Source organism: Sturnus vulgaris, chromosome 5 (assembly GCF_052056855.1).
Source record: "Sturnus vulgaris isolate bStuVul1 chromosome 5, bStuVul1.hap1, whole genome shotgun sequence".
In the NCBI taxonomy this organism is placed as follows: Eukaryota; Metazoa; Chordata; class Aves; order Passeriformes; family Sturnidae; genus Sturnus; species Sturnus vulgaris.
The window spans coordinates 30,559,552-30,587,164 of NC_142247.1; the positions used below are offsets into that span (position 1 = coordinate 30,559,552).

The following is a 27,613-nucleotide window of genomic DNA, read 5'->3' on the forward strand; positions in this document are numbered from 1 at the left end:
TCAGGAGCACACACATTTCGCCTGTGCTTACGCCACACATTTATCGGGCTGAGCAGTCCCCGTCAGAAAGGCAGAAAAAAACAACACACCACCCAACAAACCAACCCAAACACAAGATACCAAGCTCTTCAGGGAAGGTGGCGGGGGGGGGGCGGTGAGCAGAGTGCTGAGCACTGTGCAAAGAGCAGCGTGCAGTTCACCCCTTGATTATTCTCTGCTTGTGCCCAGTGTCCCACTTTTGGGAGTTTCCTCCCCCAGGAGTACAACTATGCAGACTGTTGTCTGAGTGGGTATTTTTTCTAAAAAACACACATGGCCCACAACACTATGCCCCAAACCCTTTTTTTCTCCTCCTCTTTTAGCTCCTATAAAATCCCATGGCAAGACCAAGCTCTGCAGCCTGAAAACAGCTGCCCTGAGTTGTTCTTTTACCTCTTGCCATCCCAGCCCCTCAAATGCCAAATGCTCGCCCCATTCCAGACTCGATGGCAACAGCCATGTCCTGCTGGGAGGCAGAGGGAAAAGCCTGGACCTTGGGCAGCACAGGGACAGAAGGGTTTTGAGGCCAGAGGCGGGAGACAAAAACCATTAACAGCAAGCCCTGGCGCTTGACAGGCGCAGTAGGGAGCTGAGATCATTGCTTGGACTCTTGCACCATCCACTGGGTTGCCCAAGGGCCTTGTGCACGTGACTAAAATCTGCAACCCAATTTTACCAGAATTTGTGACTAACAAAGTGATCTGCCTTACCGACGTAGTCTCTGCAGCCCTTCCCAAGGGAAGGGTAAGCCTGCACTCTCTTGCCCTAGGGGATGCCAATACCACGGCAAGGTGATCGCATCCTGAGTGAAAGAGTGCCACCCTAATACCCCTCATTTCAGCTGCCACCACATTCTTACACCCTGCTTCCATCCCCAGGTCTCACAGTACTCCAGTCTCTCAGCCAACACATCTGTCACCTCCATCCAAGAATCCTCTGCGATCCCTTTGTCTTTCCTTCTTCAGATGCTGCCTCCAGCGCCAGCATGTGACCACAATTAGACCTCTTCCATAATTGCCAGCACCCCCTCTGTAGAACAACAGCTCCTTTTTATATTGAATGAATAGTAGTCACCCCCAGGTTCTCCATCCTGACAAAAAAGCAACGTGCTTCACACAAAAAAACAGGAGGAGGAAAGCATTTAAGATCTCTATCACGATATCCATATACTGTTTACTCTGGCAGCAATTTGCAGTGCCATGTGCCCTTCCAAAACTGGATTTACTAATGCAGCCCAGGCTCAGCTCTTCCTCTGCGAGGCTCAGGATCCACGTGGAATTTTGGGAGCAGTGCAGTGAAGCAGATTATTTTCCCCCTCAAACCCAAAGGTGGGGCAAGCTGCTGGATAACAGCACTGCAAGGCTCCTCTCACTCTCTGGCCAGGGGTGCTCTTGCTGCTTTCCCTTACCAAATCCTGAAGAAAGGAAGCAACTGGTCAGTATAAACCAAAACCTTGAAAAATGACACATACACACACACACCCCCTCCTCTCACCACTGGATTAGGGCCACATGGCAAGCTTTCTTCTCAAGGAACACATTTTTCTCAGCGAAAGGGGAAGATTTTATTAAGTTAAAAGTTGAAGGGCACAGCGGAGCAGCAGCAGCTGCCACCTTGGGGAGGTTGGCTCGGGTGGGTGCAGTAGCAGCCTCACAGCTCTTCTTCCCCAGAAAGGAGAAGCCCCGTGGCTCTGGGCTCCTGCCAATTCAGGTTCGCACAGGAGCCAAAAGGGCAGTCACGGAGAGAGAGCTCAGTCATGCGGACTCTTGCCAAGGTGTCCTCTTTCAACCGTCTCGGGCAAGCACATCCATGGCAGGTTGCCCCAGTGGCTCCCTCCTATGGCTTGCATGTCTTCTCTGCAGGTCCCTGGGGGTGGCATGGGGAGGGGGAGCATGGTCCTTGCCATACATCCCGGGGGACCGTGGAGACATTTGGAAGAGAGGGAATATGTGCCAAAGGTGGCTCTGTGTGGCCAGGAGAAATGTGGCTAGAAAAGGGAGAAAAACCAGGTTCTCTTTTTCAGGTTAGAAAAATGCTGGTGATGTAGTAAAAGTTTTCCTCCTCCTCTTCTCCACCTTTCCATGGGGGAAAAAATTCCTCTATAAAATATAATTTTCACATATAAAATCCTGAAGAAGGTGCATGTAAGGAGCCAGTCCAAACAACGTGCTCAGGTATGCAGGCAAAAAGGGTTCATCAAAAAAGCTTTGGGAGTGGAGTGAGGAGGTTGGGGGTGTGTGGGATTCCTCACCAAGGTGGTGACGGATGGGGATTCAACCTCCCTCTCCCCACAAGTGAGGAATTGAGCAAATACAAAACAAGAACAGATAAACGTAGAGCAGACCTAGAGAAAGACAAAACCAGAAATGGTTTAGAAAGATTCCAGTGAGCACAGAAATGCCATCCCTCCAGCTCCCTGGGGAGATGGCTGTCTGGTGCTCTGCTACAGACCCGCTCATCTCAGCACCCGTCAGCAAGCACTGGTGGAGCAGGGTGACCGCAATCCAAGCAAGAAGCAGAAGCATTCTGGACAATAGGATGCTCTCTTTCCTGTCACCCTGCTCCTCTCCCACCATCTGTAGCAGAAATGCCCGCAGGTGAGTGTGTGAGAAGGGCTGGGTCTAGTCGGACCTGCTTGATGCAGACCTAAAAGTATTGTGCTGCAATAGGGAAACCACTTCAAAGGTGAAGGGAGCAGAAACACTGCCTGCACAGGGAATGTGTAACTACCCACGCTGTCACCCAAGCCACGGGGCGATGGCCAGCATTCGCCTGCCTCCCATAAGCAGCCTGGTTGAGCAGCAATTGGTGCTGGCTGCATCAAGAGCACCATGAAAAGGGGCCTGGGGCCCTCGGGAGAACATCAGGCACAACGGGAGAGCCAGTGGGCCAGGCCAAGAGGATGTGAGAAGCAGAGAAGGATGAGTTTAAGCCTAAAGTTTCACAACTGAGTGGAGCAAGAGAAACTGGCAGCTCCCACGCCCCTGCAGCAGCCAGTCTCAGCCACCTGCCCCCACTGGGGATGCCCCAGCACCCCAGGCTCACCGTTACTTGCTGTTGCACAGCGACTCCCTCTCCTGCAGAGCCGCCATGGCCAGGCGCAGGTGCTCCTTCAGCTGCTCGATCTCTCGCTCCGAGCGCACCTTAATGTGATTCAGCTCGGCATAAACATCTTGGTATTTCCCTGAGGCAAATCTCTTGTCCTGCCAGGGGAGGGAGAGGGGTCAGACAGGTTGCATCAGACAGGCTGATTTTAAGGAGGGTGGCAGCAAGGGGAGCCTAGCAGAAGAGCCAGCAGATGAGGAGGGGAGAGCTAGCCCTGGGTTTGCAGCCCATCCCAATCTGGGCCAGGCAGAAACCACTCAGAAGAGAAGCATGGAGGTATCATTTTGCAAACACCAGGCCAGTGAAGAACGCAGAGACACTGATCCCACAGCAGCGGGGATCTGCAGCATCAGGTTGAGGAGGTGATGTGGGCTTTACCATGGCTTGTGTGCATGTGGGACAGCCATATGGGAAACATAACCCCACCAGGAATGCAAGCCACTGAGAGAGCTGGGTGCAGCTGCTTGTATGGCCAAAAACTTATGTGAGTAATTTATAAATTCCTAGAGCATCACTGAATTCCAAAGCCTCTTTTGGGTTGCCCTTTGGCAGGGGCTTTTGAAAATTCCTCTGAAGGAGCTGCTGCCAGTGGAGGGAGCAGCACACCCAGAAACGGTGCCAAGGAAACACATCCACTCAGAGAGGGGAAGACTAGGGGAAGCAGAATGCCAGGCAGCCTTCATCCAGGTTTCCCACTTGCAGAAGGCGGCCTCCTGTCTTGTCCATGCTTATGTGTGCATGTATCTGGGGAAAGCAGCAGCTCAGTCTCTGTGACTCTTCTCTTGCTCAAGGTCAGTCTATGCCAGTCCGTGCTCTTTGAGCTGCTTTGTGCTGTGCAGTCAGCAAGGACAAGCAGCACATGTAACAAGAGGGTTTGTCTTGAGCATCCCATCAAACTCTGCTGATATGCAGCCCTGCTGCTTCCCTCCCTTCCCTCTCTTGCTCTTTTCCAATTGCTCTCAGAAAACACCGACCTTTTGCATCATCTGCAGCTCCTCCCGGAGGCACTGCACCTCCTTCTTTACGTACTGGAGCTCATTCTCCTTCACTCGCAGCAGCACCTGGGCCAGAGAAGGGGGAGAGGAACCAGGGGTGACTCAAGAGCCACCGCCTCGGAAAGGCCGGCAGGCCCTGGCGCAAGCGCGGCGGTGGAAAAGGAAGGAAGGGCCAGAAGGGCTGGGGCAGGAAACGGCGCAAGCAGCCTGAGAAAGCAGCGGAGGGGAGGCTTGCGTTCTGCTTCCTGCACCACTCCATTCATCAACTCCCTCCCGCTTGCTCCAAGCCAAAGCCATCAGGAGGAGAAGACCCCTGGGAGGGGCGGGGATGGAGGCAGCAGGGCAGCCAGGGGCACCCCCGTACCTCCAGCTCGCAGGAACTCCGCTCATTGTTGTGCGACGCGCGGTCCCCAGAGCCCCGCGATGAAATAAAGCTTCGCAGCTTCCCGATCTCATCCGAGAGGCGGGTTTGCAGCTCCTGCAGGCAAAGCCAAAGGACGTCAGAGTAGCCATGGCACAGATCTCTTACTGTCCTGACCATTCCATCTTCATGGCAGCCCTTGCTCAGCTTAGAGACCATGCTATAACCCCCCCGTCCATAGGCAATGGCAGCATCTATATCCAGCACAATACACTCACCATATTTAAGCCACGGTTAAGATAACCTCTAACTATCAATCTTTTTCTTTCTGATGATAAAATCTCAGAAGGGAAGAAATATGAACAAATAGGGGAATTTTAAGAGAGGGGCTGCGCTGTGTGAGGGAGGAACATGCTCCGGTGCTCCTCTCTGCTGGCAGGAAAGCCCTTCTCTTGCCTGATTTTTCTGGAGGAGGTCCTTCCCCTCCCGCTGACAGCGCTCCAATATCTGCTCCCGCTCTTCTGCCTTCTGGGTGAGCTCCCCGATTTCCAGGCACTTTTGGGAATACTGCTCAGAAAGCACCTGCAGTTCCCGCTTCAGTGACTCCACGTCCAACCTGCCAAAGAGGCACCAGCTCATCACTGCCCCAAAACCCTTGCCAGCTCCTGGCCCCTGGCAGTGCCTTCCTCCTTGCCATGGCCAGCCTCTGCCCACGTCAGTCATTTGCACAAGACAATGTTCCCTGTGAACTTGAGCTTCAGCTCCCACGCTTCTGCACATGAGCGTGGTGCTTCTTGGAGCTCCAAGCCATGCAGAAGAAATGGAGGAGGTTTCCATAAAAAAAATAGAGGGGAAATAGTTATAGGTATGAGGGAGGTGCCATAGGACAAAGAGCCAAGCAGGGGAAAAACCTCTCTGCCCTACAGCTGCAGCAGCCCTGGGAGCCACTACTGGGCACCCACTTGCTCTGAGGAAGGAGCTGGGGAAGTGGCAGGAGGAAAAGCTCAGGGCTAGAGCTGCAGATGGGTGTGGTGACAGTGGCACAAGGCGGCATCATCAGACAAAGGGAGTGAGAGAGATGCTTTCTTACTGGTGCTGCTTCTGAAGGGCTTCTGGGAGCGAGCTGCATTGCTGGAAGCTCCGTGTCCTGCCCAGCTCCTTATTCATTTCCTCCCGATGGGCTTTCTTCAGTGCTTCAATGGCTGCAGAGGGGGACAATGAGAAATGGGGAATCAGGCTGTGCCAGCTTCATGGAAAACACAGAGAACTGCCTAAGCTCTTGCCACTGCAGGTTCCCAGACCCATCTCTGCGGTTTGTCCCTCTTTCCCTTCTTCCCTCAGGGTATTCCCCACCATCTCTGCACTCCAGGATCATCATGCTGCCAAGGAGACTAACACAGGAGTGCTAACTGTGGGAGCTCTCTACCACTTCTGCCTTGCACACCGACAAGAAAGTGCTGGTCCCCTCCCAGCCATCCACAGAGGCATGACCCCATTTCCTTCAGTATCTTTACCACCCCATTTCCACCAGGGCCACAGGAGCGAGAAGCACCAAAGCTTGTGCTCCAAGGAGTGCCAGCCTCACACCACTACAGTCAACAGCGTGGCTCCAGATGCCTGGGACAACTGGCTTCTGGCAAGTGACACTGGGAAGAGGCAGGAGGGACCCAGCTTGGTGTTTGCTCCTACCTGCTGCTGTTGCTGCTGCCTCCTCTGCCAGGAGTCGCTCCTTCTCCTGCCGCAGCCGCTCCAGCTCCCGCTGGTGGTGCCTCTGCAGCTCCTCCATCACTTGCTGGTGGGATGACTCCATCTCAGCCAGGCTGCGCTCACAGGCCTCCTGTTGTGAGGAGGAAAGGTGTGAGAGACCAGGAGAGAAGAAGAGAGGGCTTGGGCCAGGACAGACACCTGGGTGCAAGTCCAGAGACATTTTGAAAGAAGTGTGACTACTTCCCAGGAGGGTCTTTTCCTTCTTAAAGTGAGGTAGCACTTTAATCACTGAACACAACCATTTGACAAGGACACACATCTTGCAACCCCCCTTTGTGCTTTACAGAAGAAGAACGTTGCTCTAGCTCTTAAAACTAAAGCAGTAAGACAGGGACATCCCTCTTGGTCCAAGAGCTGGGAATAGCATGCCCGATACCACAGTCCCAACCCTACATCAGGCTGCACTGCCTGGCTGGAAGAGATCAACAGTGGGAACTGCATCTCAGTATCTGCCTTTTAAATGAAGCAGCATCCCCTGGAATCAATGAAAACTGAGCCTCCTCTCCTGAAAAGTGACACCCCGCCCTACCCTGTGACACGATGGAGGCTGCCAAAGAGCCCCCCCCCACAGCCTAATGGTTAGGGATCCTCTTCACACAGCTCTCCCTCATTTCTGATGGTTCTGAGACCAAGGGGATGGTTCTTTCTATGCTGAGTGCTATGGTTAACTCGAGTTAGAACAAAGCAAAGAGGTTCCCACCTCGGCACTATGCCTTCGCTACCCCTCTAGATGCCGGCAGCCCCTCCCTGAGCCTCGCAGGAAGGATTTTTTCATCAACAAATCATGCCATTATGATTAACAGCCTGGGCCTCAAAGACATCAGCAGCTCCTAGCTGGAGCTGGGAGCTCCTTGCCATCCCATTCCTTCCCCACTAAGGACTAAGGCTCATACAAAAGACACTGGAACATGTTGTGTGAATGCAAATCCTCCCTGGCTACTGCTCTCTGCTGTGATGAGGGAAGCTTCACAGAACAACAGTGGAAAAGGGGAGGAATCAATGTGATCTATCCACAGATCAGCTGCAACCCATGGCAGACAGAGAGACTGAATCCTTTGGGGAAAGGCCAAGTTTGGCCTCAGATGTGAAATGCTGACTTTTTGAGGCAAGTTACTAGGAAGATAAGGAAGTTCCTCCCCACTGCTTTTGCCCCTTTTTTTTGACCATAAACAGGCCTGTAAGCTGTAAATATTAAATCACGATAACACTGAGACTGGTAAGTGTCTGGGCTGGGTGCTACAGGGCTTGTGGGTTTCTTTATCTGTGCTAGGTATGGCCAGCCCTGTGGAACAGACTTCACCAGCCCCAACTTCCTGCCCTGCCAACCCCCTCTGCCCCGGTATCTTCCAACACATAAGGCCCATCCTAAAAACCCCACTGTATGGTTGAACAGCAGCCTCCACACAGGAAATCCCTGCGGGATGTGACCCTGCTTGCTTTGGACGAGTCCATGAGAGGGGAAAATAAATAAACAAAGAGAAGTGAGAGGAAGCAAGAGCAAATTCTGCTTTGCTGGCTCTCCCACGTGCTGTCCCAGCAAATGAATGGGCTGTGCTGTCAAAGTGACCTTCAGGGCTTGGGCTGTCCCCAGGGACTGACTGAGTGACTGCTTATAACAAGACTCACGGGAGCCCCAGTTAGCAAGAACCACATGTGGTGAGCAGCAAACCACCAAAGAACGACCAGAGGCTCAGCAGGAAGCTGCTGACCCACTCCTAAGCTGGGGGATGGCTCACCCCCGTAGGCCAGGACAGCATTGTACCCACATGCAAAGCAGGATACAGCTCCTGCACCTCACCCCAAATTATTCTTCTCTCCCTTTATAACCCTGGCCTCTTTAAGGCCAGGCAACATGCACCAGCCTTTATGTAATTAACATTGATTACAAATGAGCTCAGTTAGGGTCCCCATGGCAACCCAATGATTAGCGATACCTGCTCAGCAATAAGCTGCATACCAGCATTTCCCAGTTTGGTACTGGGAGTGACTCCAAGCCCTGGGTCTGGCACTCTACTCACCTGTGAGATGTACCCCCGGGGCACATGGCTGTCCCCCTGGGACTTCGCTGCCTCCCGAAGGCTCTCATTTCTGGCCCGGCAGGACTCCAGCTGTGCCCGCAGTGACTGGATCTGTGCCAGGGAGGACAGAGAAAGATCTTCACCCAAGGGTGGAAAAGTGCCGTGGCCTGACCAACGTGCCACATCCAAACCCTGGGCTTAGGGATGGGGAGGACAACACACGGCCAATGGAGGCCTCTGCTTCCCCGGCAGTCTGCCAAGAGACCAAACTGGCAAAGCCAGCCCCAGCCAGGTTAGTGACAGTAAGGAAGGGAAGAGACATCCTAGCTTTCAGAGGGGATCCATGCTGGAGGAAACCACCACTGCATAGCTTCTTTCAAAGGCTGGCAGATGAAGTGCTTGCAGGCTTGGGAATAGCCAGAGAAGAAAGGCTGTGAATGTCCTCTCAGGAAACATAGATTCCACACAAATAGTACCACCAAATAAATTATCCCGGACCAAAACATGCTCTGGGGACCTCTGCAGATGTGTGAGAGCTGGCCTCTAGCCTTGCATTACAAGGTTCCAAAAGCTTCCATGCACTCGAGGAGCCAGAAAGAACAAACATCTCCCTGCGCTCTGCCTTGCTCTCGTGCAGAGCCTCCTGTAGCCAAGTACCACATTAAGGGGCCACCAGAATCCCAGTTTCAGAGAGGAGGGATGCTCTTACCTCCTTTTTCAGTGCCTCATTGGTGTCTCCCTGGCCCCCCTTGCTCTGGTTCAGCAATGTTGTCAAGGGCACCCGTCGCAAGTCCTTCAAGGGCAGGCGCTCCAGCTCCAGCCACTTCTTCTCTATCTCCTCGTTCAGACGAATCCGTTGGTCCTCCGAAAGTGGAGGAGTGGGGAGGTCCTGCTCCCCGGCCTTGCGGGAAGGGTCTCCTGCTGTTTGGGAAGGGCCATCGCTGTTTGGGACCCTGCCATCGGGGGTCTCGAACCATTTCCGCCTCTCCTCTGAACGGATGGCCAGATCCCGCTCCAGCTCCTCATACTTGGCAGTTCGGTCGGAGATCCTCAAGCTCCCTTTCGTCCTCTGCAAGGACCCCTGATTTCCAGGGTCTTGTGGCAAGGGAGACAGCTCCACATAGTCAAAGGCATGGCGCTGCCCATCCGCCTTCCAGTGACTTCCCTTTGAGTTCCCCTCAGAGCTGGAGCCCGGCCGCTGCTGCTCCTCCGTCCGGAGTGAGCCTTTCTGGGGAACAGAGTTACGGAAGTTCTCCTTGTCACAGTCAGGGAGTCTGAAAGCAGAGCGGGAACTGGTGAAGGAGACGCACCATGTGGGAAAGGATGACAGCAGAGGCACTGCCAACTGCTCAAAGCTCAGATCCTCACTCAGCCCAGCCTTACAAAACCCCACCCTGAGCACGGAGCTGGGCCTGTAGCATCCCATCCCTCAGGGAAATGGATTTCTCCACCAGGCAGCAAGGATCCACCCTGGTTCCAGCTATGCTGGTGGAGAAATCAGTATAAACTTATGTGGTGAGCCAAAATGCAGGTTCTCAAGCCTCGTCACTGCCTGGTGTAACCAAACCACTTTCAGAAGGGGCAGAAGGCAGGGCTGATCTGGGAGTGGTGAGATTTCCAGAGGAGCCTTCCTTGCCCTGCCAGTCAGGGTAGAGGGACAGCAAGGGAGAAGAGGACAAGCAGCACTGGGCAGCTCTTACTTGGTGACGTCTGGAGCAGTGACTGGGCGCACATTCTTCCTCAGGGCCTCGATCCAGTTGCGTCGGATGCCAGAGGTCATCGCTGACAGGGTGAATACGGCATCCTTTGTCTGTAACAGGGAGGTGACAGAGGCCCTCTCAGCACCCAGTGGATGTGCAGCAGCTCCCTCTTGCTCCCTGAGACCCACAATCACTCACATACACCAGCTCTGGGCTGTTAGAAAAGCCACCCTCTGTCTCAGGCTCTTGGGAACAGGTGGAGCGGTGAGAGAGAAGAGTTGGTAGGGGTGTTTGTATGAGGGGGATCCTTCATGAGACCATCTCCAAGCAAAGGCAAAAGAAACCCTGCTGGCACACTGGGCCAAACATGTACTGGTGCAATCCAGCTGTTCTGGTGCCAGAACTGGTGTACAGCAGCAGGGCACAGGGAAATCCTGACCATGAAGTACCCATCCCTGCACACACACGGAAATACCATTTCTCATGCTGCCTTAGCAGCTACCTCCTGCTGCTACAACAAATAGCCAAGGACAGAACTGTACTAGGGCTGGATCCAGGGCACAGGCTGTCACTCAGAGCATGGTCAGCCAGGTTACATCAAGATCTGCAGTGCTCACCACCTGCCCCTGCAGCTGTGGAAAAGTTGCCCTGGCCAACATGTCACTTAGACACGCCTGGCATTTAGCTTGGTTCCTGGACTGCCTCCAGTATAGCCTTCAGCCAGCCCTGTAAAGCCTCCTCCTCCTCCTTCCTTCCTTTGCGGGCAGGCAGCCCTGATGTCCCAGAGCACTGTCACTCATATGTCAAAAAAAAAGCCTGGGGCCACCATGCTGGCACAAGATCTGTATGAATTGCCTCTCAGCATCTGGGCACAGGGAGGGAGCACAGATTTCCAGCCCGTGTCCCTTGGTGCCAGACACTCACGTGTATCTGGAAGCCGTAGTTGCGCTGCACCGCAAACTCTGTCACATCCGTGCAGGACCGGAGGTCGATTTCTCCGTCAAGGTCATCAGCCTGCAAGCACAGCCACCCGCTAGGACATCAGTGCTCAGCCAGCTTTGAAAAAGGCCACCTCTGCCTTCATCCCACAGTTCCCTGGGAGCCAGGCTCAGCTCTTTGGGAACCAGGCTCAGCTCCCCAGCACAGCATGGCCTCTTCTAGCCCAAGGGCTGCCAGCAGCATGGATGGAGAGCATCCCAGATACCCAGCCACAGGACCAGCCCTTCTCCCCACCTCCCACCACTGACAGTCCCCCTAGACCTTGCCACCCTGCCTTCATCCTCCTCATCACCCCTTGACAAAGAGCAACTTGGCAGCTCTGCCATCCTTCAGGAGGACATGGTGCTTGTCCCTGGTCACGCCAGAGCTCCTGGCTCCAGAGAGCCAGTACTCCTCTCCCCCTGGCCAGGAAGGAAGAAAGGGCTGGCAAAAGGCTGGCCATGCTTACCTCCTCTGCGTTTGAGTCTCGGTAATACCTCAGGCTCGAGTCGGTCAGCACGAACCAATGTTTCTTCCACTGCAGGCGCATCAGGCAGGGGGAGGGAAGGGAAAAGACAGGAGGGAAATGGATAGGCAGTTACCAGGGAAAGCGTAGGAACAAGGAGGGACACTCTGCACTATGACCTCTTGGCCTTCTCTTCCCCCTCCTCCCTCCCAGATCCCCCTCGTGACCCTCAGCTGGGAGACAGGCACTCCATGATCCTCTGTGTCCACACACAGAGCGAGGCACCTCCACCAAAAGTTTCCCATTGCCTTAAACGGCAGGAGAGACCTCAGTAAGCAAGGAGGAAGGAAATCAGCTGGCTCACCGGGGTTCTATAACAGCAGGGGATAGGGGAAGAGGCAGACTCTCATCTGAGGCTTACCTCTCCTGGCTCGTCCAGGATGGACATCCATCCCTTCTTGAAATTGAGAAGATCCGGCTGGAAAACCAAACAGAGAATTACTGTCTTAGAGTGATCCACAAAAGGGCTTTCCATGACAGGGGGTGGAAGGTGAGTCCCCCTGTGGCAGAACAAAAATGGGAATAGCCTTTTAGGAAACTCATGGGGCTATGAGACCCTATGGCAAAAGAAAGCTGGGCATAGTTCTCAGCAGCAGGCAGTCATTCCTGTAAGAGGAAGCAGGAGATAAGGGAAGAGGTTTTTAAAAAGTAAAGAAAAATATGCAGCAAAGAGGTTTCCACAAGGTGCCTCAGAGGTATTTGTTCAGAGAGGGGGAGGCAGGGACAAGGAGAGTGGGCACAAGGGAGTGCTCCACCACCACCAACGGGGCTTGCCTCAGAGATGGAGGCAAAGCCACAAAGAACCAGACACGCCTTGTCCCAACCCTGGCCGTCCATGCCTCAGAGTTAGTCCCTCTTGTAACTTCACCACCAATCACTTAAAAATACAGTAGCTCAGCTCTCACCAAAAACCTACAGGAGGCAATTCAACAGCTGTGAAAACACGTTGACTTTAAACGAAGTGCCCCAGGGTAAAGATGAAGTCAGTGCTTGATCATCTCCCCTCTCCCTCCAAGGTTCAACTCTCTCTGAGATTCTGAGGAATTTTCTCTTACCCAGCTCTTTCTGCTCCCTCCCACTACAGAGCCTGCCCTCTGCCCAGCCACAGCTACAGAAGATAAGGATGAAGAGAATTTCACCCAGACTGTGCCACAAATAAGTTTCCACGCACTCTCTGCCTCCTCCTAACCTCATATCGTTGGTGCAGCATCCCAACCAGTTTATCTTCTTCCCAAGGTGGAGCACCAGAGAGCTGACTCAGGGGAACCTCTCTCCCTAGCTTTGCCCTCAGCCAAACAGGCTCGAGCTGGTCCCTCCTCCCACCCCTGCTGGTTCCCAGGAAGTTGCACCATCAAAGAATTCAGTCCAACACCTCTTCTCCCATGGAAGTCAGCTTTCCAGCCTGCCCTTTCTTCAGCAGCCGAACCAGGCAGAGGCGGTACCAGAGCTGGACCTCCCAGAGGTCCAGCACCAGACCTGCCAGTCCTGTGGAAGCCACCAGCAGTCCCCACGTGTCACAACCACCAGCTGAGATGGAGCTGGTGAGATAGAGGTGGCTCAGCAAGCCGATGGCCACTCCACATCCCCTGAAAAAGCCCAGTGGCCAACCACAGATTCCCCACAAGCCCAGCTCCCTGGCTGTACAGCCAGGCCAAGCCTTTCCCTGCTTTCATCTCCCTGAGCTGCTGCTCGTGGGTTACACCCAAGGTTATGGGGAGGCAAGAGCTGAGTATGTGCCGGCCCACCCTGGCGCTCTGGCTATTGGTTCAGGCAGGAGTAAGGAGTCCTGCCAAGGGGAGGTCACCGCCTGCTACAGCTTCAGGCCTGGCCAGAAGCATCCGGCAGTCCCGAGCTCCCTGGGAAGGCAGGGAAACCAGAGCAAAAGGACACGGGGGGCTCCCAAACCTCACCTCCCACTGAGGTGACAGGCACTGCTGGCAGTTAGGAGACAAATGGGATTTATGCATCCCCATCAACACTGATTTGTGGTGGCTCCACTGCTGCTTTGATAAAGCACCCCAAAAATCAACTATTTCTCTGTGGCAGCAGCTCCACCCTTTTTCCCGTTATTCCTTCCAGTCTGGTGACTTAAGCTCCAGCTCTGAATTCAGAGTGGTAAGAGGGAAGGAAAGGAGACAAAACATCAAAGTACAAACACCCCCCTCCTGGGACACACGTGCACTCAACAGAAGAGAGAGAGATGGGAAGGCTCCATGGAGGCAGAAAAACAATATAGGGAGAGAGTGGGGCTGTCATACAGATCAGCTGGGTCTCATCTTATTGAGGATTTACAATCCCAAAGCATTAGGTGCCAAAATAATTAATATTAACAGGACGCATGCTGCTGGAAAAACTGCCACGAAGTCCTGCCAGAACTGCTGCCCCCAATGCAATGCTGGGGCCAGAAAATCCCCCTGGAGGGCTTTTCCCAAGCAGGCAAGCTGCACAGGGTTTCTGCTTTCCCTGCCAGCCCTAAACAGGGAGCTGCAGCTCTACAGAATTGTCTTTGAACTATTCTTGTCAGAGCGGGGTCAGTACCATAAGTTGAGGCTTCAGTTGATACAGTGCTTAAAGCGACTTTTCTTCACTTCCCCACAACCAAATCCAGTCTCCTCACCCAGCATGAAAAGCTCAGGATACCATCAGAGATGAGCACGGGGCTCAAATAGAGCCCCTCATCCAGAGGAAACGGCCCAGCAGTGGGAGGAGGAAACATCCAGGAAAGCCGAGCTGCTGGGAGAGATCCGGGTGCCAGAGATGCAATGATGTGGCAGGATGCACCCCCAGCAAAATGCATGGCCCTGCAGCTCGCGGCTGCAGATGGCTTGGGAGGTGGTGGCAGTGATTTTGCCCATTAGCATCCATACCCCTCAGAGTTTTATGTTCAGCCCCACAGCTGGCCAGGTAGAGGCACTGGAGGGGGCCTCAGGTAGCTGGGGACATAGGTGATATCTGGAAAGACTGGCTTGCAACAGCAGGTTAAGGAGCGGCAGCTGCCTGCTCTGGTTGAAGAAGGGCTACAGGGAAGGTGATAACAGTATGTAAGTATCCGAAGAATGTAAACACCAAAGAAGGAAAAGGGACAGGGTGGGAGCAAAGGAATGGCTCCTGGGTGGTATTGAGGCGCCAGCATGGAGAAGTGGAGAAGAGGCTGTGGAAGGCTGAGAAAGCTCAGTGTCCGAGCAGGACAGTCAGGTGTGCCCTTTCATCACCAGGCCTTGTCATCACCGTGCCTCCTGCTCTTCCCGAAAGCTCCTCAGCACTGCAGGTTTTGGGGCACTGCTTCCTCTCACCTCCGGGAGACGGTGCAAGGGGCGCTCAAGCCCCGCGGAACGCACAATGTCTCCTCTCCTCTAAAAAGGGAACCCGCTTCATCAGGCGTGGGCCCCAGGCCAAAACACAAAGCAAAACCGCTCCAGCTCAGCTAGGTGAAAGTAAAATCACTCCCAGGCTGAAGCACTCATGCAGCTCCCGAATCTACACGCTCAGTAAGAAGAGCAGCGGGGGACGGGCTCTCCTTTCCCAGCGCGCCCGTGCGAAGCGCCGGCGGCACAGCCCAGCCTGTCACCTCCATTACCCCGCTCTCGGCCGGCACCCGCCCGTGCCAGGGAAGGCTCGCCCCAGGGGTGGGATGCTCCCTGCCCCAAACCGCATCTGTTTCCCACAGCGAGCAGGAGCTCCCCACGCCCGCGGGGACGCCAATTTCGCATCCGATTGCGGTCATAGGTGCGCTGAGCTGGCCTGTTCTCAGCCCGGTCCACGCTCATTCCTATCGGGGTGGGGTGGTGCCCACCGGGGCCGCAGCGGCCACGGGGAGTTCTGGGGGGACCCCAGTGGTGATAGGGAAGGGAGCCAAGGAAGAACCGCCACAGCCTGGAGTCCCGGGGCCAGAGTCCCCCAGGGAGCGGCGGCTCCCGAGAGCCCCGGAGCGCAGGGACCCCGGAGGCGGCGGCTGACAGCTGGGGTCCCCCGCCCCCTCCCAGCCCCGCACTGTCCCCCGGGCTCCGGGGAAGGAGTCCCCGCGATCATCGCCCGCCAAGTCCCGATCCCAAGTCCCGACTCACCGTCATGGCGGGGGCTCCGCGGCCGCCGGGGCCGGGGCCGGGGTCGCGGCGGGGCCGGGCGCTGGCAGCCAGGGCGGCGGGGCGGCTTCAGCGCCCGGGCGGCTTCCGCAGCCCCACCATGCCCGCTTCGCCGCCCGCCCCGCGATCCCCGCGCGCCGCTTTCCTTCTTTTTTTTTTTTTCCAAAGGAAAAAAAAAAAAAAAAAAAGGAAAAGGAAAGGAGGGGGGAAAAAGAAAACCACCCCAAAAAACTTTTCTTTCCTCCCCCCAGAACTTCCTGGGAGGACCCGGGCAGGCCAATGGCAGCCGCCGCCACCGCCCCGACCGCCCGCAGCCAATGGAGCCGCCGGGGCGGGCGAGGCCGCCGGTCCTCACGGAAAGGGGCGGTGGCCCCGGAGCGCTGCGGGCGGGACGGGACGGGAGAGATGCTGGGGCTGAGTCGTGTCCCCTTCCCGCCCCGCTGGCCCGGGAAAGGTGAAGCTCTGGGAGGGACGGGTTCAGGCGCTGCTGCCCCAGGAAGGGACTGCCAGGAGCCCTGCCCTTACTCAGGCAGGGTTTGCTCTCAGGCTGGGATTTTGCGCAGGCAGAGATTTTCAGCAGTGCACACAATGGAGTCCTCGCCTTAGCTCCAGGAGTTGCTCGGTTTTATCCAACCAACTGAACCTCTCTGGGCTCGTGGCAGGGGTGGTAGGAGGTCATGGGGAGACTCCTGGTGCCCCTGGGAATCCACGCCAGCTGTCCTCAGGAAAGGGAATTGCTAGAGAGGGTTCCAAAGGAAAAGGGAAGAGGGACTGCACATCACAAAATGCCAGGCTGTACTGTGCAATCACACCAAAGTGATGCTTCTTGCTGCAAGGCAAAGGGAAGGTGCCAGAGCTCAGTGCTGGCACAGAAAGAAACCTGGCACAGGTGGAGCTATCTGGCCCAGTTGTACAGGGTGAGTTCAGGGCTTTGGGCTCCTCTCTGGCCTGATGCAGGGAAGTGAAGGAAAGAATGTCACCCGTTTCGAGTTTCAGAGGCCTTTGACAGCATCTTTCCTGGCTGCAGTTTGTCCTTGTATAAAGAACAAAGCCAGGTCCTAGCAGAGGATGACCTGGCTGAGGTGACTGATGTGCACAGTGGGAGACAGAGGCAGAAACTTGTGTGCAGCTGCCTGCTACACAGGCTTCCAGAATACTTTCTGCAGCCCTCCATAGCTACTGCAATGCCATTTTGTAGGAACACCAACACAATACACTGTATCTTATTTCACACCACTAAAGCCCACTTCATCCCTGTAAAACCCTCTGTGCCATCACAGCACTGGCCAATAATAAAGCAAAGGAAAGTAGCTGTACTGAGATTTTAGTCCCAGGTCCACTATTTGCCCTTCTCTGGATTTATGAAAAGGCTCCGTGCCTCAGTTTCCCCACTTGAGAAATGGGTGAAGGACAAAGTGAAGGGGAGTGCTAGTGAGCATGGTGTTCAGGACATCATGGAAAGGCAGCACCATGCTGGACCTGCCCAGATCAAGTGCTGGAGACCTAAGTCCTGCCCACAGTGACCCCCAGAGAAGGGCAGCTGCCCTTCCTCACAATTCCCAGGGCCGGGCCCCTACCTTGTTGCGTTTCTTACTGGCATTCAAATGTGGCTGTGGGCTTCCTGAGGAGCCAGTGCTGCTTTGCAGTGGGAAGGTGCTTCCACCCAGCTGGGGCTGCAGGGGAGAAAGCAGGAGCTGAAGCCATTGGGGTTTAGTCCTCACCTCAGTTTCCCAGATCCGAGCATCTGTCTCCTGGCGTGGGCCAGGGAAGAAAGCATCTTCCCTCCTCCCAGTGCCAGGCAGGCAGTACAGTTTCCCTGGAGAAGCAGAGGATCCAAGGGAATCAGGGTGCAACCCGGGGGACCCACCCAGTCTGTGCTTATCAATTTTAGGGCTTGCAGGGTCCCCCATCACCTCTGGCTCCTGCCCTACTCACATGGTAAATGAGAAGACTCTTGTTCCCCCAGTCAGTTTCCAATGGCTTCTCAGGGCTGTGTGTATCTCGTGTGTGCTCACGACCCTTCCAGTCCTCTTCCAGATGCTGTGCTGGACTCCCAGGCCTTTTCCAGCTGTCATCTGACCGTAGTCCCACATCCAGACATCTAGCAGGGTTTTTCCAGTCCCTTTCCAGCTGGCGCATCACATCTGCATGGCACACGGGCGTCTCTTGGCGCTTCCAGTCCTTCTCCCACACTTGTGCTTGGTGAGCATCTCCCCGGCCCCTCCAGTCCTGCTCCAGTGCTCGTGTTGGGCTTGTGGGGCGCAGGGGCTTGCCTCGGCCTTTGCAGTCACTGCTGGTGCCTTTTCCAGGTTGGGAGGATGTCAGCTTTTCCCGGAGGCTCTGCCAGCCGCATTCAAGTGGCTTCCTGGGCCCTGCAAGGTGCAGCGGCTCCCCTGGCTTCACTCGCTGCCTCTCTGTCCCCCGCACCAAGCTGGGAGGGGAGATCTCCTTTTGGCTTTTCCTCGTGCTCTCTGTACGTCTCCCAGGACTGAGGGCCCATGGTGGTGGCCCTGCCCGGCTCAGTCTGACATTATCTGAGCTCTTCCCAGCACCCGTGGAGTGCAGGGAATTCCCTTGGCTCTTCTCCAGCGTTTGCCGTATACCCCCTGCTTGCCAGGTGGCTTGGCCCCTGTCCGAGTTTGGGGGGCGGGCAGGCTCCCCTCGGCTTCTCCAGCTTTTGTCAGTGCGACAGGGAGGGTTCACGGGCTCCCCTGCTCTCCTCTCCGACCTGTGGGCTGGGCTTGCAGAGCGTGGGCTTCGGCTGCCTCTCTCCAGCAGCCAGCCAGGGCTGGCAGGTCGTGGGGAGTCCCCCCGGGTCCTGCTGGCCTTCTCGGGGTGCCGAGCTGGGCTGGGGGAACGCCGGCGCTCCTTGGGGTCTCTGCTGCGCTGCTCGAGCTGCCAGGAGAGTCGCTGACTCTGGGTCACAGGGGAGAGAGAGCAGGGAGTCCTCTTAAATAAGTGCCAATGAGCAGAACAAGACAGGATTAGGGCTGGCAGGTGATTTGGTTAAATGGTTCCCCAGAGAGCAGTTGTAGTTGAGAGCTGGGATTAAAGGGAAGAGGGAGAAGGGGAATGAAAGAGAGAAGCATGTGGAGAAGTAGATGAAAATGTGACAGGAAAAAGGAACTCAGCTTGCAGAGCTGGGATGAAGTCCTGCTGTGCAGCCAAGCCTCACCTCCCTGGGCAGGTTGGGGCTGGACCGCCTCCGAGTTAGGTGGCCTTTGCTGGGTGGCACCGGCGTCTTGCCATCCAGCCGGTCCACACGGCCCTCCTCCAGAGCCTGGAAGGCTTCCAGCGTCTCTGATTTCCTGTGGGCACACACAGTCGGTCCAGCTGCCACCCTGCTCAGCTTGGAAGCAGAGGCCCTGCAAACCCTGCTCCACCTAAGCCTGACCCCACAGACCTCCACCTGCCCCCAGACACTGTGTGCACCGTAGCCTCTCCCTGTCCCTATCACCTAACCACCTCAGCTTTCATATCCTGCTGCCTCACCCCTGTCTTCTTCACACTATTCCTCAACCTTCCCTCCATCTTTACCCCCTTGCCCAGGATACTTTCCCAGTCCCTCTTTATGTCCCCTCCTGCCCTGTGCTACCAGTACTGGAGCTGCTCTTGCTCCTCCAGCTAAAGCCTAAACAGCTACTGGGAACTTTTTGGCATCCCCTATCATTTCCTCAGTGGCTCCTACAGTGAACATGGAATCCCTGGGGAACTGTTGATGTTGGGATTGGGGAACGCCTCTTCCCTTCCCCTTTTACTATGGGGAGCCCTGCTTTCAAGCATGTCCTGCAGCTTCTGGGTGCCTGTGAGGATGAGGAAGGTGGGCTGCTCCCTTCTAGCAGTGCATCTTAGCTCCACCTTTCCAACAGCCTCAGCTGCCGCAATGAAGGAGGCTCTGAGCCTAGATCCAACTCTTGCTTTGAGGGAAATTTAAGCACAGCTGAAAGCTGAGCTCTGCCATCTAGCCCTGCCTTCCCCCTGAAGCACGGCCATTCAGAGGTGGGGGCCCCCCAGCAGCACAGAAGGGCAATCCCCTGCCTCTGACCACTGTGGATTCCCGTTATTTCTCACCTGCGTTCGCATCCAAATATCCTCTCCACCTCCACTCGGCCAGGGCTGAGTGTCCGGGAGCCAAAGCGGTCAACAGCATCCCGCTGGCTGAGGCGTTTGGGCTTGGGCAGGTCTGCCAGCACCGTGTACTCCTGCCTCTCCAGCCCGTGCCGCCCCTCGGCTCCCCCAGCGCTGGAGTGCCCGTGGGACTCCCGAGCCCGTGGGCCAGAGAGGTGCCCACCACCACCCAGCAGGTCACTGCGGGCCGGAGGGGAGCCCGCTGGGGCACGCGGCAGGGTGGATGCCCAGGGAGGGTCAGTTTTTCGGTGCTTTGGCCAGCTCTCCTCAGGCTTCTGGCTGGCAGGACGGCGCTCTGGGACGGGGAGAAGGCCGTTACTGGGGGAGGCGCGAGCGACGCGGGATGCCACCACGTCCACGGCAAAGCAGGTCTTCGGAGGAGAGCTAGAAATGGTCCAGGAGGGCAGAGATAAAACCCAGACTCCCTCGAGGCAGGGTGGGAGCACTGGAACACAGCACTTCGAGCCAAGGGCATGCCAAACCATGCAGATAGAGAGCACCCGAGATGCCCACGGTTCACAGTCAGCACACACAGATGGACTCTCACACAGTGCCCATGGATGTGTTGAACACTTCCTGGGACCAGAATTAGATAAACAGATGCTAAATCTAAACAGAGATCAGCCTTGAACCTCAGAGACCTCTGGGTGGAAAGCAAACCAGAACAAGGATCTCACACAGGAGCAAACCAAGAGTACCTGCTTTCAGTGGACAGATTTCTTTCCTGAAGCCCTGGGCTTCAGTTCTCACCCAGGATCCAGAGGGAACAGGCTGAGCCCACCTGGGTCTGTCTGCCTGTGGGGCTCGTGACCGCACCTCCTCCTTATGGCCCAAGTAGCTCATCATGTCCCGTTTGCCTGATCCCAAAGTACTGTCCCACAACCGGGTCATGTCCCCTTCCTGGGAGACAAGATAGGGCAGATCTCTGCAATGGGGACTAGCAGCTTTTGTGGGCTGGAAGGAGGTAACAGTACATATGAAAACTTACAGCCTATTCAGCCCAAAGCTGCTGGTAAAAAGGAACCAGAAGAGGAGCTGTGTGAGTATAAGATGATCCCAGACCAGTGATGGCAAGAAACAGAAAAATCCACATGGGCATATCCAAGAGCAAATCTCGTAAGCTCTTTAAGGGGAGAGCCTCCTTTGTGGGGACTCAGAGTCTCAGCTGATCCCCCCTTGCATCTCAGAACCTTAGAATCATAAAATATTTCAGTTTTAAGGGATCCATAAGGATCATCAAATCCACCTCCCTGCACATGATTGGGCTCCTTCTTCCATCTGCCCAAGGCAGATGGGCAAATTCAACATGTCTGTGTGCCCAGGAACCTGCTGAATGGGCCCAGCAAAAGTGGCATTGAAGGGCCAAGGGAGCTGGGGAGACCAAAATAACCCAAACCACAAGAGATCCCCATCTCACCCTGGCAAGCGTGGAGCTGGCTTCGGCACAGGCGCTGGGGTCGGTGCCAGTTTCTCTGTGCTCACCCTCAGCTCCGGGGCTGAGTGGGGGATATCGCCTGCTCTCGTGCCAGCTGTGGGGCAGGGAGAGAGGACAGCTGGTGGTCAGCACAGCCCGCAGAGCTCAAGGGTGAGTGACAGCACTGGCAGCCCAAGCCACACTGACTCACTCTCTACTAGATGGGCGGGGGCTGGCAGAGCCCATCCTTAGACCACCAGCCTTGCTCTGGAGGGAATGAGGATGAAGGAGACTCTTTCAGGGGCCCCCTGACCTCTCCAAGGATGGCCCAGAGGAATGGTTAGAAGGCATGGCACGGGGGTTTCTCAGCTCTTTTTCCCAAGCACCGGTGTACAGAGCATCCGGGAAAAGGCAGCTGATTTCCCCCTGCTTGGCTTCCTGCTCCCCCTCCTCTGTTCTTCCCACCGAAGGGGCTTGTTGGAGCTGCAGGGCTCCTGCTGGTACTCACCGCTCTGTGCCCTCCGCCGGGCCCACACACACGTATACCTCGCACTGCGGGGCTAAAATATGGAGGGAGTCCCAGGGCTCTCCTGGGGCTGCGTCGCTGCAGGCATCGCGCCCTGTGATCTCCGTGGCATGATCCTGCGAGGAAGAAGGGGTGCAATAGTGCTGTCAGCGTGCCAAGGATGAGGATGAAGGCTGCCTCTTAGAAATGCCTGCTTCTTCTACCTCCCCTGAGAGCAGTTTGGCCTTCAGGGCTCTTGGTATCTCTCTCAGCCCACCGTTGAGATTTTTCTCCTATATCAAGAGGCCAGAGAGGCCCAGCGTGCTCCTATTTGACGCTGAATGTTGCAGACATCCCAAAGACTTCATGTGTGGATGAGGGTTCAGGGAAACTGCCCCCCCCATGTTGGCACTGATGCTGCTGGTAGCCACTCTCTCTCACCAGCAGGATAGCTCAGGGAGAAGCAGTGGAGCCAAGAGGAAGGAAGATTTTTGCAGAAAAGGCTGTAGTCCCAGCCTCTGCCTCTCTCTCTGTCAGGGCTTGCAGGCATCTCAGCATCCTCCCTGGCTCCCGTTACCTGCGGGGCTTACGAGCAGCGGTGGGGGAGGCTCCGGGGAGCCGGCTGTCTGCGCCGCCTTCCCTCCAGCGTCTCACCCGCACCAGGATTCGCTCAGAGGTGACAGCTCTGAGCAGATCGAGGGTGAAGGGCTGAGGTAACCTTAGAGGGCCCAAGGCCAGGAGGAGAGGGGGAGAGGGCGAGAAAGAGAGAGGGAGGCTCATTACTATTTCATCATCCTTGGCCAGTCGCTCCTGGAGGACGTCAAACAACACGAAACCCTCTGTGAACATGAAACCAGCTGTAGCCCAGTCGGGGACAGCCAAGTAGCTTGTGTGGCCAGCCCTGTCCCAAAGGATCATGTTGGATCGAGGTACCTGGAGCCCAAAATGCCATGAGATTTATCCCTCTCCTGCCTTCTCCTCTGGGAACATCTTGCTGAAGCTGTCACAGGGACAGAACTGAGCCCCGGCCCCAAGCCAACAGCTGAGGCCACAGGGAATCGACCAGGACCATATTTAAGGTGAGGCAAAGCTGTAAATGCCAGCAAGCATCAAGCAGAGATTAATACAGGGTGTGTCCCTGTTCTGCCAGTCTCCAATTCCCTCCTTGTAGCTTTGAATCTGCAACACCCCTGCTTTTCCTTCCGGGCTCTATCAAGCCCCTTGTATCCAATGTTCAGCACTTCCCTGCTAAGCTTGGTTCCCAGCTTTGGTTTGGCACAGTTAAATTAAGCACTCCTATGCCTGGAAAGACTCTCTGCCCATAGAGGTTTTCCCCCCCTAGAAATCCTGGCAGAGCCTTTGTCTTAGGGATTTCTATCTCTAAAAAGGCAGGTGGAGTCCCAGTATAGAACAGAGGCCCTTAATGAAGTATCCGTAGCTGGCAGGTGGGATGGAGGAGCTCACCTGGACAGCATGCTGGTGAGCCCCTGCGGCTCGGAAACAGTGCTGGCACAGGCTCTTTGCAAATATGTTGGCTTCAAAGTTCATGCAAGGCATGTCATCCACGGAACCAGACATTGTGCATAGCAGGAACGAAGATCTTTGGTTGATGGGCTACTGGCAGGGGCCAGCCAGGAGAAAAAGGAGGAAGGAACAGCAGCAGAAGAAGCTGTGGAAGGAATGTTATTTCCAGACTGAAGTTTGCTGCTCCCAACTGTCAATACTGGAATCAAAGGGAACCCAGGTACAATGTGATCCATATAAATAGGGGTAATAAAAGAATGTGCTCTAGCAAAGACCTGTTTTAGAAGGGGCACTGCACCCTGAAACGACTGCTGACACTCCTCAGTTTGGGAGTCCTTGTGAACAGAGGAAATGATGTGCACGTCGTGCTATTTTGTTTGATGGAAATGTTCTTTCTCTCTTAAAAGGTACAAAAACAAAACCTTTCTTCTTCATTGTGTTGGTCATAAAGGGATGGCTCTAAGCAGCTTAGGAAATTTGGAAATCTGCTTAGACTCTTCCTAAACTTGTTAATCCTACTAAAATATTGAGACCTGTAGGACAACGGACTGCTGTGAAGGGTAACAAGCATTGCTAGCATGGCAGCTGGATCATATTTCTGTTCTGTTTTTTTGCAAGCATCCTGCCCACCATCACTTTCTCTGTCCTGCAGAGTTTGAGAGTGAGTCCTCGGATTTGAGGATGTCATCTGAGCCAGGATGGTTCTGCCTAATTTCCCCGGAGGAGGCACCAACAGAAGGACAGGAAATCAGACCAGCATCTCAGATGTGAACATGCCACTGGTGCCATAAACATGGACATTTGAGTCAGAACAGCTGATCACGGCTATGGCTGCTCCCCAAAACAACCAGGGGTAAACGTCAATGCCAGAAACAAAGCTGTATTTTTTGTTTGTCAGTGCACTCATTTTCAGTACAGCAAATTGCACTAGGTGCCAGCCTTGCAGCATCCTTTCTCACACTGGGGCATGTTTGCTTGACTTGTTCACACATAATGCTTGACAGGAGCCTAAGCACTCCCCTGCCAGGGATGCAGCACAAAACACGCCAACATCGCTGCCCACCACTGCCCATGGACTGCCACCCGTGGCTGGGGCCCCTCGTACCCCACTGCCTGATGGGCAAATCATTACTCCCCACATCCCCTGGGTCCTACTGTCAGGACAATGCTGTGATCCCCAGGGCCTCTGGCATGCATGCAGCCGGCCGTGCTCAGTGCTCCCAGTACCTCCCAGTATCCCCAGTACCTCAGCTTCCCTATGGCTCCCAGCACCTCGCCGCCCGCCGAGCTCCCCCCTCAATGAAGCTCGCCGTGGGAATCGCGGGGAGCGAGGCTCCGCCCCCTCCTCTCTAATTGGCTGCCTCCGGGCAGCGATTTGAATGCCGCCTCCTGAGTGGCCGGCGGCGGCGCGCGGCCATGGCGCCCGCGGGCGCGGGCTCACACGTGTCGCGGGCAGCGGGCGGCGATCGAGCGGCCGGAGCTGTGGCCGGGGCCGGGGCCGGGGCCGGGGCTTGGGATGGGACCGGGGCTGGGACCGGGGCTAAGACCGGGGCTAAGACCGGGGCTAGGACCGGGGCTAGGGGTGCGCCCGGGCAGCGGCACAGCGGCACAGCGCTGCCGCTCGGCCGCCAGCCCTTCCCCTCTGGGAAAGCCCCCCCTTGAGGCTGCAGCTCCCAGGAACCGCTTCATCGCTTGCCGAGGGACTTCCTCTGTGCTCCCCGGAGGCAGCACCCCAAGAGTTAGTTATCCCGAAGCCGAATCAGATGCCAAAGCAGCGGTCTTACCCGCGAGCACCGAGAGAGCGAAACGCCACCGTGTTCCAGCACAGCTCCAACACCGGGTCATGCCTACCCACAACACTCAGATTTGTCTGACGTGAGCTTTACCTACCAAACACAAACCCTGCCTGACCCTCGCTATTTCTAGCAGAACGCCCTTAACACCTGTCCTCCACTACTCGTTCTACAATTCAGACTCCTTCTCTTCCTGATGCTGGTGACAGTTACAAAAATTTCAATTTCACTTTTTGTTTTACATTAAGGGCTGAATCTGAAATCCACTCCTCAAACCTACCTACCCCTCACAACCAATTATTCAGCTCCCTTTTGGTCCCTGAAAATTCTCATCACTCCCCCAGTAATTTTTTTCGAGTTCGTTTCTGGTACACAATGCTAGAATCAGCAGTGTGACTGTATTGAGTACAGCCTTGAGCTTGATACACTACAAAAGCAGTAACTACAGTGCACTGATTATCACATAGCTCATGCACTGCAACTGCAGCCTTTCCTGCTTTTTGATGCACTCCAATTTTGCCCAACTGTCTGATCTTTTTGGCTTCCAGTCTGCTTTTGATCCTCTGTAATCCCAATTATATTTTTGCGTGTGCATGTGTGTGGAATTGCAGTGTAGCCAGTGAAAACCATCATGCATGGCAACCCCAATGTGGCAGCCCGTGTCAAAGCCCTGCATCTCTGTGCGAGCCTGGGGCACGTGCACAGCAATGTGCAGGTGCCCGAGGTGACCTAGCTACAGAGCCACGCGTGAAATGCTTGTGGAAAAGGAGGTTCAAAGAGAGCTGCTGGTCTCTGCTTTTTCTTTATGGGGCACCAACTGCACTAACAAGTTGATTTTTGCAAGTACTTTACATTTTGCAAGTACCTTACATTTGGAAGCTTCGTCCTGAGGAGCTAAGGTGGGGTGGGGGAAAAACCCCAAATGCTCAAATCCATCTTGAAAACATGTGGAAGCAGCAAAGAATTTTAAGCCAGAGTCTGGAATGAACTGTCATGTGTCTGGCAAACACTTCACTCACTAACTTTCGTATGAAAACTCATATCCTCATTTCAATATATCCAGGGGTAGCCTGACGATATACCCTGTGTGTAACAAAAACAGCAAGCTAGGGCTGAGTCAGTAATTCACGTTACAGAATAAAGCTTTAATTAATCAAATGGAGAAATCAATAGTGTACTGAACAATACTGATGGTTAATGCTGTACAGGACTTAAGAGTTCTTTTCTCAGTTTTTCCATACACTTTTTTGGTTTCTTAGAATTTGAAAATTAATTTTATAGCAGGAACTGAAAGACTTCAGAGCATGGAAGAGGCTGTTGGAGACTTCAGCTGACACTTGAGAAAGGCTCAAAAATGTTATTAGGCTAAGGAAACAGCAAACTGAAAGATTCTTCTAGATCACCTGGCAGCAAAATGACAAAAACTGAAGTCACTCTTAACGCCTCATCCAGAATACAATGAGGTCATCCAGCTCTGTCCCAGCTACCATTCCAGGCTGCCTACAGTCTAGGGAAGGCAACTGATCCACATTCCACACTCCAGCAGATTTCTCAAACAGATAGTACAGCTCTTTTACGGTGGCCATCCCAGCTCCAGGGCAAACTCCTCGTGTATGGAAGCACACAGGTCACCTTCTGTCCACGGTATCGGCACAAGGCACTATGTCCTGGAGAGAAGGGAAAGCTGCTGTATGATCCAGACCAAGGATGTCACCCTGTCCTCCAGCTTTGAGCTGCAGTCCCTTTGGTGTGATACTCTCCAAATAGAACTTCCTTCTCCTTCCCTCCTTCATCCCTCTCAAATCCACCAAGCACAGAACTCTCTAAAGTATGTAACTCCCAAACCAGAACAAGACATGGGACCTCTTGGATACTTTGGCTGAGGTCCAGTTCAGCATAACGCTTTTGGCCTTGCCTGAGTTGTGTTTTTGCAGCTCTGAAACACCCAAGAACCCCAGGTGAGATAGATGGATAGGTAAGCTCACCCATTAAATCCCATGACCTTTCTGGAGTGACCTTTAAGGCAGCGTTTGAAAACTATTTTGGAGGTGAGGGAACCGCACATGCACACCTTAATAATGTGACTGAGTTTATTCTGTGTTAGTGCCCAAGAACTCAGCCCAGGGTGGGACTCTGAATCCAAGCATACAAGCCACCAGTGATAACAGTGTCCACTTCCCCAGCAATTACCTTCTTCAGAAGGGAAAGGGAAGTGCAAGAGGAGCCCATTCCTTACCACAAGCACACGTGTCACCTGGTTCCCTCCAGAACCCTCCCTCTAGCAGAAACTGAGCTGCTGCTGTCAGTGTTGAGATCATACCCTTAGCACTGGAGAACAGCTCTGTGTGCACACCCTACAAGAAACAATGGAGAGATATACCAGGCTGGTGCCATTCTCGTTAGCGGCTGGTGGCCATCAGCATTGTTCTGATGTTCCTCCATGAAGCCTCAGGCACTGCTTTACTCTTTTCCCTGCCATTTCTGGCATGAGGAATCGATTTACTTGCCCATTGCTGGGTTGCAAATTTTTCTGGTGTGGGTTTTGGACACATAGGCCTTTTCTTTCTTTGTCATTTCCTTTCCAGTGCACACATGGCATGGGAGGAGGCCTGGCTCACAGAGGCAGAATACTCCAGGATACTCCAGGACAGAGGCCAGCATTCTGCCTGGGCTCATTC

General features: G+C 54.7%; 1 protein-coding gene across 1 annotated transcript; it reads right to left on the minus strand.

Moving 5' to 3' along the window:
• Positions 1-1,578: 1,578 nt before the first annotated feature.
• Positions 1,579-24,451, minus strand: TRIOBP (TRIO and F-actin binding protein). Its single transcript, XM_088165319.1, has 22 exons — positions 24,389-24,451; positions 23,083-23,287; positions 21,622-21,755; positions 21,117-21,228; positions 20,398-20,599; positions 19,643-19,994; positions 18,747-18,879; positions 17,507-18,487; positions 17,149-17,244; positions 11,851-11,907; positions 11,433-11,501; positions 10,910-10,999; positions 9,986-10,095; positions 8,995-9,559; positions 8,286-8,396; positions 6,190-6,337; positions 5,591-5,702; positions 4,957-5,116; positions 4,504-4,617; positions 4,119-4,205; positions 3,085-3,242; positions 1,579-2,383 (listed from the first exon to the last, which is right to left on the minus strand). The coding sequence occupies exons 2-21, from the start codon at positions 23,194-23,196 to the stop codon at positions 3,087-3,089; spliced, it is 3,903 nt and encodes a 1,300-aa protein (XP_088021445.1). The 5' UTR covers positions 23,197-23,287; positions 24,389-24,451; the 3' UTR covers positions 1,579-2,383; positions 3,085-3,086.
• Positions 24,452-27,613: the final 3,162 nt, after the last annotated feature.